General features: G+C 38.6%; 1 protein-coding gene across 1 annotated transcript in view; it reads left to right on the top strand.

Moving 5' to 3' along the window:
- ADAM7 (ADAM metallopeptidase domain 7) overlaps positions 1–10,233 on the top strand; it is an 83,633-nt gene extending 73,400 nt beyond the window's left edge. Inside the window, exons 21-23 of the mRNA XM_045997432.1 lie at positions 3,652–3,708; positions 8,845–8,980; positions 10,064–10,233. Of these exons, the coding sequence (XP_045853388.1) occupies positions 3,652–3,708; positions 8,845–8,980; positions 10,064–10,233 (363 nt within the window). The remainder of the gene's footprint in view (positions 1–3,651; positions 3,709–8,844; positions 8,981–10,063) is intronic.
- Positions 10,234–12,975: the final 2,742 nt, after the last annotated feature.

Genomic DNA, 12,975 nt, shown 5'->3' with positions numbered 1-12,975 from the left:
GAATGATTAAAAATAAAGGACAACAATACCAATTACTAGAGGAGATATGGACAATGAAAACTCTCATACACAGTTAATAAGAATTTAAATAGCACAACCATGGGGGAAATTGGTACAAAGTATTAAAAATGATCATACATATACCCTATGACCCAGCAATTCCTTGGGAAAACATTTACAATTGTGTTCCAATAGCATATTTGTAAAAAGTAAACACAATAAAAATGTCTAATAAGAGTAAAAGGCACGAACAAAATGCTACATACTCATACAGTGGAACATTACAGAGAAAGAGTAATAAATGAACTACTGATATTTACCACATGAATAAATCTCACAAACACACTGTTAAGAAGATGTCAAGTCCAAATATTTATATTTATATTTTTTATTTTATTTATATTTATATCAAGTAGAAGAACTGTCAAAGCTAATCTATGGTATTAGAAGACAGGGTAGTGATTACCACAGGGAAGAGAGAATCTTCTGAGAAGGAGATGAAGTTTTATTTTTTTATTCTGGGCAACTTTAGCAACTTTGATTGCTCATTTGTGAAAGCCATCCTCTACACTTAGTACTTGTGCATTTCTTTGTGCATATTTTACAGTAAAGGACAAAGTTGGTTGAAATAACAGTTTTAGCAATATATGAAGATGTAAGAGAAAAACCAGCAATATTACAGAAGTCCCCATAGTTAGTGGCTTGTTAACTGCCTTTAACAACATCTCTGATTTCTAATGCATTCAGCTCATTGAAAAAAACTGTCCAAATTAAGAAGATACAAATTCATTCCCTTTAAAAAAAAATTAACCATTGAGGAAATCATTATTGATAAGATAATACTAATGAAATTACCCAATAGGACTATCTTGAAGGAGGGAATATAAGCCTTAAATTCAGAGATTAAGTATTAGCTGACCATTATTACATGAAAATGCCAATGAAAATATGATACTAGTATTTTAAATTAAGATTTCTTGTTGTTGTTGTTAGTGGTGGTCTGGTTACACAGCTCCAAAGGTTTTGAATGCTTTGGCCCAACTCTACATGTCCCATAAACCCTGTGTTTCTTCACAATAATGCAGAACATGGTCCCACTCGACCCCCAGAAATACACAGATGAGAGTATACCAGAAATGCTTGTACTCAAGTATTTAAGGATGGTTAGTTAATCTTTCTCTGGTTGTATGATGGTTTATTATTTCTATTTGTTTTATTTTTTTATTATGCCAATGATGGCACCAAGATGATAAAGCAAGTCTTAACTCTCCACTGGAATAGATGGAAAATATTGTGTGATAATTGTTTAAGCTGACACGTAGATTTCGTGATATGAACAACATGATGCTGTTATAAATCTTGTATATTTGCCTTGAGGTTTTATTAAGAAACTATGTAAAGGTATTTATACAGTGTTTTCTAAATATTTAGCACTTAATATGTGTTAACATGCTTCATGAATTAATATTGAAAAACAGTTGTGCTCCAGAAGAAGAGTCAGGGGAAAAGTGCCCTGAGTATGTGATCAATGATGAGTATTCACAGAAGTCAACCAGAGGTTCACATGGAGCTTGGGGCATATTTGTTTCCATTTCTAGATTGCGAGTTCCTTAAATGCTTTGGCATTTTAGTTAAATGAGTTAAATGAGGGAACACAGAAGAGGAGCTTAATGAATATATTTTGATATAGGAATAAAGTAAATTCACTATTAATGGTATATGTGCCATAATATGTTTATAAACATAGATTGTATAGGAGAATTGTAGTGTCAAATCTCACATTTAGGCTTTTTGTATTATTTGTTGTAAAATTGTATAAATAACAGCGATTTAGCTGATCCTTATTTGATATAAGTTACCCCTCAAGGCCAGTTTTCAGCAAAATTGTGCTTTGGGAAAGGTCTTTTGGTGTCCTTTCCCTCTTATATTAATAATGCTTAATTTTTTTTTCTTTTGCCACCCAGTACCTCTACTAGGGAGGTCCTATTTCCACCAGATCATGCTTTCTAGTTATATTAATGTCCACTGGAGGCTAACAGAAAATACTTTAGAGAGGATAACCTCATCCAAGCATATCTGTATTACAACAGTAAGTTCTGGAGGTCCTCAAAGACCTTCCAGGTCCAAAAAGGATGGAGCTGGTTATGGAAGTTCAGACATTCGGACAATTTGATTAAGATTTGGAGGCTGAAAGACTTGCCTTCTGCAATTTTCATCATAACTCATAAAGAAACTCACACTCTTCTCGAATGTAAGTTTGTTTTATAAGTTCTTAGACTCCTTCATTATAAGAGAATAACCTAGGGAAGAATATTGTTCCCATGTTTTAGAATTTGTACATTTATTAGGTTGCATCCCAGAGATAGCTAGAAAATTTATACCGAACACTTAGGAAATAGTCATACTTGCTTGAATTACTAATTGCAGGTTAATAGTATCTCTTTTCACTAGCAAAGAACTGCAGAGTCCTTGGAGCAGCTTCCAACCAGTTTTTCAAGTCCACACTACATCACACTGGTATGGTCCCTTATCTTCTTTCTGTTGGTTGTACTGATCTGTGGCCCTTAAACATTTGCTGGTTCCTTGAATAAGTCCAATAATATAATATCACTGTCTGATTTGACAAAGAAATAGAATAGGTTCCACTTGTCAGGAGGAGTGGAATTAGTAAGAGAAGGTCATGAGGAAGTCATGCTTGGTTGTGCATGATCTTTTAGGTAAAATATTGACATTGTTTTCATCATGAACCCTTCGGAATTAGTTTTGACTTTTTTAAAACAATGCATTAACTCATTATTTATTAAAATTACTGAGTTTCTTTGGCCCTTAAATGGTGATTTGGGGATAACTGTCTCACAAACCCTACCCTATTCCCCGCCCAGGTTCTCAAGGGTCAAAACCCAGTGATGGCTTCCAATGGGGCCATATCAGCCTGAGGGCTTTCCACTGACTTAGGTATATTCCCTGATAAATATTAATGAAAGAGAAACACATTAGCCAAATTAGCATGCAGATGCCTGAGAGACTGAGTCAAAAAAGAGTTATTACAGGATCTCTAGGATCTCCTAAACTGCTAGAGTCTCTGTATCTTCAAGGTCCACAGTAGAACAATTATTCAGAGCTGGGCACTGAAATCACCAAGATTTTTGACTATGTATTTCTTTCAAATCAACATTTTTTATTATACTTTCATTATTAATGGCTAAAAGAGTGTGATTAAGATAGTTTTTAGTCTGTGGTTCCACAGAATTTTCTCATAACACAGAAGGATCTCAGAGTATGCCCTACAGTTGGGGTGGAGTTGAATGAGCATTTCTCTCCAATCCTCACTTAAAACCAGTCCAAGCCATTTTTATATATTGTTTTTACTGGGATTTCAACAGAAATGTTTTCTCAATGAAAGCCCCAGTTCTTGAAAAATGTTTGGAAATCTCTTACTAAATACACTGTTGGAGAGACCCACCACAAAGTTCATAAAGAAAAATGGTTTCTGCTAAGACTTCATTGGCCAGAACCATCCTCCCTTTCTCTCCATAGCAATTTACAAACTTTCTTAGATTTTTCATCTGTCAGGAAGAGATAGTCTGCATGTGTATCTGTTTGTGTGTATATGTCTATGCGTGAGATCTGACACAACAAAATTTATTACAGAAACCTGCAAATAAAGATCCACGAGGAATCGCTGATCCAAATCAAAGTGCCAAAATGGTAGGCTCCTGTGACAGATGGTACCACCCCGCCGCACACATTTTTTAACTTGTCAAATGTTAGCATTCTTTGTGTTCTTTACCTACTCATTGATTGAGTAGGAACACCTTTTGTCCTTACCAGAAGAATAAGATGGTTGGAATTGTTTTCTCTGATATGCTAAGATTTCTAACAGTGATTCCACCAAGCAGGTTTCAGTCCAAGAGTTTCTGACCTGACCGCAGGAGCAAGCTAGAATTTGACATTATCAGTCTCAACACACATTAGACTCAACAAAAACAAGATTTCTTTCTCAAACTTTTCTTGCTCAGGGTATGCGCACTAATGGGTTTCCATGAAGGATTCTAAAGGACATAGTAGCACTGGTAAAGAGAAGGTCCATTCCTCCTGAACAGTTATTTCATGATGGTTTAATCAACATGTCACTTACCCAATCAATAACTGACTATATCTGAGGGATGATTTCACTTTTAAATTGCTATGGCTATGTTAGAAAATTTATCAAAAAAATTGTGATTTTTGTAAAAGAGAGACAAAAATGAACATTGTTTGGCTACATTTCAGAGTTCATTAATCCATTCATTGATTTCTGTTGGGTTCCTCCAATGCACTGGTTAATAGGAAGATTTCCCCCACAAAATATTCTTACAAGGGATCTTGCCCAATACACCTTCTCTGTTGAGATGGGGAAGGAAGGACATTTCTAATGGTCCTTCCAACTCATAAGGATGGACCTGTCTCATACCAAAGAGTAGAGAAAGTTGCTCCTTAGTGCAAGCAAACTGTTTGATTTCATGTAATGAAAAACAAAACATTTTCTTGATAGGCTTGTTCGTCTTATAATGACTGTTTAATTAGCCATGGCTAAGGAGATATGGAAAATTGTGAATAATGTAGTAAAACAGAATCCAGAAAAGTTACTATAATTAGCAGATAAAAATGAGTAACTGAAACATAACATGCTTATAGACTTTGGAGAAAGTAACTTCTTTTTAACCATGTGTTTCCATTTAGAGCTTGAAATTGGATATCCAGAATGGCTGTGCAAGGCTAGGTTGAGAATTCTGGCTGAAAGATCTTCCCAACCTTCCCTAGGTATTTGCTACACAAACTTCTGGCAGTTTTTCAAAAGTTCTTGTCAAGAAAGAAAATGTTAACAAGAAACAACTTCTTTCAGTAATATTTACCTATAGGATTTACAACCTATAGTATAGACATATGCTACAAAAAAATAAAGTTTTTCCAGTGCTTTTTAGCCTAATGTAAAAATAGTCTCCTTGATCTAGTGTTTTCCTAAAAAATGTCAATCTCGTTACTTAAAAAAAGACTCAAAACCTTGAGGATATGAAATTACACCCCTGAGTCTAAGAAGCAAAACACTGCGTATAAAAGGTTATTTCTTTGGAACATAAAACTACTTACCTTAATTGGAATCTGACATGATTACCACTACTTTTGGTTTAAAAGAAATTATCCCTGGCAGCTTTGCCAAGAAATTCAGTGCAGAAGTCATCTGATTCCACTAAATATTTAAAAGGTAGATGGCTGTCTGGCTTATGTCCTATCAGTGAAGGAGGTAGAAAAATAATCATCTCAGCTACAGAGTAGTTCTTTAAATTATGGGAGCAGCAAAGGAAGACATGAAAGGCTCCTGGTTAAATTCCTGGAATCTAATTCTAAACTCCCAAAGTTCTAGAATTCCTTATGAACCTGACAGAAGTCACGGAGTTATAAGAATTTCAGAAAATTAACTCTATCTGAGAAGAAATACTCACAGTTCCCGTGAAGTGTTTGTGAGATCTTTATAACACATAGATTTGAGGACTTACCATGTAATTTCTGTGCCTTCTCTACCCCTCCCTGATGATGGTGTGTGGGACTGTCCGGGAATTATTTCAGCTGTTTCTTACCAATGTTTCCCAACATGTTCTCTTGTGTTCTTTATTTTCTTTTTGTTACCTGTTAAAGCTCTATGCAATTGTTTTTTCATTTACTAAAATGAAGTTTTCAAGTATGAAATGAAAATTTTCTAATGCAATAAATAAAGGCTGCAAATCAAGAAAGAAAGCTGGTTGTTCTTGATGAAACTCTTCTTACTATATTGACTACTTGATGGGAGGACAGCATGAGATCAGCAAAGGACAGCAGGGACTCTGTACTTTGTCCCTGGTGAGCATTTATTTATTTATTTGAGAAAGAGATCGAGAGAGTGTGCATGAGCAGAGAGAGGCAGAGGTAGAGGAAAAGAGTGAATCTCAAGCAGGCTCTATGCCCAACATGGATCCCAACATGGGGCTCAGTCTCACAACCTTGAGATCATGACCTGAACTGGAATCAAGAGTTGAACACTTAACGGACTGAGCCACCCAGGTGCCCCTAATGAGCTTTTATAAACATTCCTTGTTCTAATTAAAAACATTCATTTAAGAAAGAATATTGGTGGGGCGCCTGGGTGGCTCAATGGGTTAATGCCTCTGCCTTCGGCTCAGGTCATGATCTCAGGGTCCTGGGATCAAGCCCCGCATCGGGCTCTCTGCTTAGCAGGGAGCCTGCTTCCCCCTCTCTCTCTTTGCCTGCCTCTCTGCCTCCTTGTGATTTGTCTGTCAAATAAATAAATAAAATCTTTAAAGAAAGAATATTGGTGATTACATATTATAAGAAACTAATTTAAATGTTTTATGCAAATTTGTGAAAAGAAGAAATTCTGTGTCACATATACTGGCTTCATTAAAGCAAACAATAGTCCTTTGATGTCCAAAATGAAGGGACAATCACATATTTGTATTTGCTCGAACAGGCGATATGTTGATGAACAATATATATTTTGGTGATATGCTATTCCCCCTATAAAAGGATCACCTTCATGATTCATTGTTTTTTTTTTATTGTCATATTTCTTCCAAAAATGTCACCATCCCCTTTGCCTTGGGTTCCACATTCCGCCAACTACTAATTTCTAGAGATTTGATTTTTTTTTTTAATTTCTTCTCTCTCTCCAATTATGTCTGGTACCACCTGAGTCCTCTTGCTTCATTGCCTCCTGCCTAGATAATCACTCTGGATTTCTAATCTCCCCTGTTCTTCAAATAAACCCAGAAGCTTTCCGACAGTTAAGCTCCTTTTTTATTTTTGGGAGTATTCTCCATGTTTGTCCCTTTTACTTATCCAAGCCCCTAGAGACTTGCCCTACACTTCTTTCAGATGTCACTATGTGTTCTATTTAGGGATCTTCTCCTTCCAATACTGTCTGCAGATTAGGAAGCATCTTCATGGCTTCTCTCTACTAGTGGCTCCCTTGTAAGTCCGTTACCATCCTTGTTATGGAGCCAATTATGATTTCATAGCCGTAATATTTCTGGCTCTTGTCACCTCTGAGAGTTTGAGTCTTTTCCCTTGAATGAACAGTTGCGGACGGAACTTCTGTTGTGAATGCACAGACCTGCTGGACCTACAATCTGAAGACCTCTGTCTTCCTGCTCAGCCCCATGAACTTCTTGCTGTCCCACCCCATACACTGACAGAGAACCCTTTGTGATCCTGGAAATTTCCTCAATTAAGACTGAGCTTGTTACAGTTCTGGGATGCAATGCTTGGGGCTAGTGGGTTACTCTCTGCAGCTGGGTCACTCTGTGATGGACAGAGGTGGATTCATCTGGAAGCTACAGAAGCTTGAGCTTCAGGGCCTATCTCATCTTACTGCCCCTTCTAAGACCTTTTATCTAATTTTGTATTAACGTTTTTAAATGATAGTGGGCTGGTTTGGGCTGGGAAATGAAACCTCAGGTGATTTATCAGCAATAGTGATGATACCTAAAGGACAATTAGGACAAACATGCCCCTGTATTAGGTTGAGATGGTGGTCACAGTAAGGGCAAGGAGAGGACCAGCCAGAAATGGGATTGGGGGAAGCACCTTGGAATGAAAGCAACATGGCAGGTGTGAGGAGTTCTCCACAAACCTTTGGCTGACTGGAGAAAGGCTGGCATAGGGTTGAATCCCCAGAGAGCACCACTGAGAGGAAAATCCAAAATCCAAGAAACGAGTGAAAATGGACTGAACTTTTGACTACATTTCCCCAACCCACCCACAGATCATGACTGAGGTCCCGAGCTTTACGGGTTCACAAAATCTGAGCAAACCTCTTCCCAAAACACTGGCCACTGAGTGAAGTAGACCCAGCGTAACCCATAGAAAAACAGTATAAAATACAAAAATAAGAATTAAAACCTGAGCAGAGACATTAGTGGCTGTATATCACAGGGGACAGAGGGTGGACAATATTCTGCAGTTTAAGTTCGGACAAGTCCTTTTAAAAAACACTCAGAAAAATAAATCAGAATTCATATTTGTGCAATATATTACCTAAATACTACTGTGCGAAGGAATCTCAAGTATATGTTTACGTCAGTTCTGTCAGGAAGAGCAATGATGGAGATCCAAAACCAAACCAAACCTAACCAGCATTCCCCCATACAGCATCCACTATTCTAAATATCAACCAGCCCTGCACAACCACGTTGCCTTTTTCTTAAGGCATTTGTGCTGCCAAATGATAATAGAATTTAAAAATGCGCTTGGGATGTGCTAAAACTCAGAAGTCACATTCTTTAAGAAAAAAAAAAATTGGTGATCACGTCCCTAACGGGGTGCAAATGTGTGGCGGAGCAGTCCACACCCCACAACCCATCAATGAAGTTCCCAGAATGACCACTAGGTGGCCACAGAGCAAACTAAATCTTCTGTGAGCTGGAAACCGGCTCAAGGATTTCACACTCTAGACCCTCAAAATCCTGACTTGAAATAAACTTACCAAGAAGTTTGTTAAACTCTGTTCCTGGTTATTAAAGATGTAACTCTGGGAGAATTTTGCCAGTTGCCACTTTTTTCTCGCCAAGGTTGTGGGTTTGTTCAGGAGCCCCTGAACAAAAGGAAGCTGGGCGGACAGCCTGTGTAGTTTTGAATGGGGTTTTAAATTGGGAAGATAAATCCTATTTGCTCTCAGTTCTGAAGTCCAGTCGTCTTGAAGTGAACATTTCAATAGCCCCTCAAAACCCCAATTTCCTGAAAAACCACTGTCGGAGTCTACTTCTGCTTTTGTTTTTTAATTTTATATGTTCTGTTCATTTATTTATTTAGTTTTTTGAAGGCCAGCAAATGAGCCGCTGTGGCCATGGAATTGGACAGAGTTCCCCCTTTCCCCAGGGATACGTAATGGTAATGGATAGTAAATATCGGGAAAAGCTGCAGCCCGTGAGACTCGTACGATTTTGTGGTGGGTCATTCATGACAATTGATGTCTCCCTACTAAACACCACCCAGGAGTGAGAAATATTGATTAGACTCCTGAGCTTATTGGAAGCTTCCTGATCACTTTCTAGCGGAAGCTCAGGCTTTTAGGAAACTCAAGAGCCATTATGTAGGGAAGTGGCTGTCTCCTGGTCTTGACAGAATCCATTAATATCTTTCTCCAGGAAAAGCTGTAATTGTGAACTATACCTAATGGATATTGATTGCTAAGAAAAGAAGATACATATAATCTTAAACCTCAGGGGTCTCCAGGAACAAAAGATATGGGAAAGGAAGCCTTCATAGGATCATAGGGGTGCTAGGCAGAAAGAAACAGTACCAAAGCTGTTTTGGAGCTTAGGTAAGTCAATTCAAAAGCCAGGGCTTCTTGCTCAAGTATATCAGTGATTTGTTGTAAGGAGAGCAAATATAGCATTTACTGAGTACATATTATTTGTCAGGCATTATTCTAAGCACTTCATACATATTATGTTTTTGACTTAAAATAACTCCATGAGTTAATTATTAGTATCATCATTTTGTACTTTGAGAAAACCGAGGTCAAAAGTAAAATAATTTGCCAAAAGAGAGAGAGGGTAAGAAATAGCATACCCAGGATATATCAGCCCAGGAATTCTATCTCTAGAGAGCATGCTTTCAATCACTGGCATATTGTTTGGTGTAAATATAATTTTGATCGGGGGAAAAAGCACGGGCTTGTCCAACATTCACAGTGTGTAAGGGAAATTAATACATCTCACTCCCATTCACATTTGCCATCCACAAGCTTTCCAACCTTTGCAGCCACAGCAACAATGGTGCATGGATTTACACCACAAGGGAAGCCAGGACACAGACATCTCCTGATTTAGCAGACCGTGCCTGGTCGCAATGTTGTTGTCTGTGGTAGAACTGTATTTGGGGATGCACCCAAGATGTTAGCACCTTTTGTCATTCTCCTGGCCACTCCCAAGGGGGGGTGCTTGTGATAAGGAATATTTTCTGTGTCTTACCACTTCTAGAAGGTTCTAGAAGACTTTTCTCAACCAGTGTAATGTTTTCAATTTAGCATGCCTGGGAAAGACATCTGTTGCTGCCTCCAGTGTCTGTACCCAGGGAAAGAAAACCAACAGAATTATTGACTCTGGGCAGCAGCTGGTGGACCAGGGGATGGCAAGAGTCAATGAAGAGGCAGCATCACCCTGTGATGAAGCCTTCTTCCTTGTTTTAATAAACTGAAGAGCATACCTGATGAATGCTCACCTTTAAAACGTAGGGAAAGAGAGAGTATCTATGCTACACCTGTCAGACTCCAGGCACCTGCTAGACCTTTACACATTTCTCATCAGATACCTGCTGCAAAGCCCTGTGTACTTTTTCACAGAAAAGCATTACTTTTTTTATTTTACAGACGAGGAAACTAAAGATAAGAGGTGCCCAGACAAACAGCTGTAAATGCTTAACCTGAAATCTGAATGTAAGCCTCAGACCAAAGCCACAGTCTGATCCAGTTTCAAAACCAACCTCTCACACACCAGTGTGACAAGGACATCACAGGTGGCCGCTGAATGAATGACCTAGGAGTTTATTCCTGGGAGAGGCACCTTTGATCTAGAAAAGGAACTGGCTGACAAAATGCAGTGGGCAGGCCTAGGTTTTTGTGATAAAAAGGAAGGTGTTATTTTCATTTTCCTATAGTCTCTAGGTTTTCAAAATGATGATTACAGGAGGAAAAAAGTGTTCAAAGGTCTACTGTCATTCCAACAAAGAGGATTCGCTGGATAGAAAAATACAAAAACTTTGGGTAAATTTTCTGGCATTTAAAGTCATTCCCACCCCATATTTAAACTATTCCTTTCTTTCATATTATCAGCATCAGCCTCTAGATATGAAGGTTGATGTTCATTACCCAGTGATGATGAAATTTAAAAACAAACAAACAAACCCAGAAAATTGAAGTTCTGGTTCAGGTCATGCCTCTTCAAGTCTATCAGGGAAAGTGGCTGGATATGAATTTGAGCTTAGAAATGTGTCTGATGCTCTCTCTGAAGGAGGACATAATTTAATATATCATTATCTACTGCAGTCTTTAGGCTGGTGGAGAAAAGGAAAAAATATTCTCCCAAATAGCTCATTGAGCAAATTTGATACCTCGATATTGAGGCGCTGCCAACCAATTCAGAAGAGAAAGAAATCAATCCATTCCATCTTGTTCATGCTGCCTGGTAGCTTAACAGGTTTCCATGCTGAAAATAGCACCAGCTGGACACCGTTGCACTCTCATTATGCCACCTTCAGAAATGAATAATCAGCCACAAGCCCAATCCAGTGTTATACGACTTCACTCGCATTTTCTTTCTTTTTTTATTTTTTTAGATTGTATTTATTTATTCGACAGAGAAGGATGCAGAGAGAGAGGGAACACAAGCAGGGGGAGTGGGAGAGGGGGAAGCATGCTCCCCACTGAGCAGGGAGCCCGATGTGGGGATCGATGCCAGCACCCTGGGATCATGACTTGAGCTGAAGGCAGCTGCTTAACAACTGAGCCACCCAGGCGCCCCTCACTTGGATTTTCAAGTTAGAGAATGCTCAGGAAGAAGCACAATAAAATGGTAAATCCACACAACATCATTTCCAGCCAAAGCTATAATGCTCTTCACTAGGACTCCTCCATGACTCTTCCAAAAGCAAACAAACAAAAACCAGAAACAGAGACCAATAATCCTTGTAGATTCCAGAGGGGAAAAAATGGTATAAAAATAAAAAAAAATAAGTAACACATATGGATTGATACAGTTTAGGCTCTGCTTGTTTAATTATTCATTTACTCCATCCCTCAACATGTACTCACTGGCACATTTGCTCTATCTGAGCTGCTGTTCTACGCACAGGAAGGTATATGGTGTAGAAAGCTCTGCCCTAAGAAGCCCAAACCTCATGGGAAAACACACAGGATTCCAAATGGATGATCCTAAAATAATATGATGAAGGCAGAGAGGAAGAAGGCAGAGGATGGGACCCACCAGGGAAAGGAAGAGGAGGTGTATATTATTTGGTAGAATGGAGACTCCTTCAGAAAGACAAATGTTTATCAAGAACTTAACAAATGTACAGGTTTGCCAAGAAGAGAATTAGGATTCCAGGGAGAATCAGCAAGTCCAAGCACACCAGCAAGTCCAAGCACCACATCGTAGTGAGTGGTGAGAATTATAAGGTCTACAGCAATGCATGAGATGAGGACAAGATGAAGGTAGGCTGTGTGGGATATACTGTGCTGTGTTTATCTTAAAGGTAGTGGGAATTATTTAAGGGATTTAAATGAGTGACATGATCAAACTTGTATATGAAGGGGAAAAAGACGGTCATAATTATGAAAGTTGGATTTAAAGAGAAACTAGTGGACTGAACCAGATTAGAAGACACCAAACTTCATTGAGACCAGGAATGGTAGAAACAAAGAGAAGAGGGTGGCTTCCCGTAACTTCTTTCTTACTAAAGTGAGGGACCAGAGCTGAAGTAGAAGGGAAAGTTGATATTGGCCAGGAGGTTTTTGTTTCATGTAAATGAAGCTCCATTGGTTCTTTCACCCAGAAAGAATGTAAGGAGAACCAGGTGGCCCTGGGGGTGACAATAAGTTAAGTTTGAGACATTGTAACTGACTCTTATGTAAATAAGTATAGTGAAGTAATATAATAATAAGAGCAAACTGGGGGAAATTACTCATTAAAGTTTTCCTTTAAAAAAATGATTTGGGGACGCCTGGGTGGCTTAGTCAGTTGAAAGTCCGACCCTGGATTTTGGCTCAGGTCATTATCTCAGAGCCCTGGGATGGAGCCCTGCATTGGACTCCATGATCAAAAGAGTGTCCGCTCAAGGATTTCTCTACCTCTGCCCCTCCCCCACTCACATGCACACATGCAGACACACTCCCTCTCTCAAATAAATAAATAAGTCTTTTTAAAAACGTGATTTAAAACTACC

Source organism: Meles meles, chromosome 2 (assembly GCF_922984935.1).
Source record: "Meles meles chromosome 2, mMelMel3.1 paternal haplotype, whole genome shotgun sequence".
In the NCBI taxonomy this organism is placed as follows: Eukaryota; Metazoa; Chordata; class Mammalia; order Carnivora; family Mustelidae; genus Meles; species Meles meles.
The sequence above is the reverse complement of the archived record's forward strand: the minus strand, read 5'-3'. Positions and strand labels throughout refer to the sequence as shown.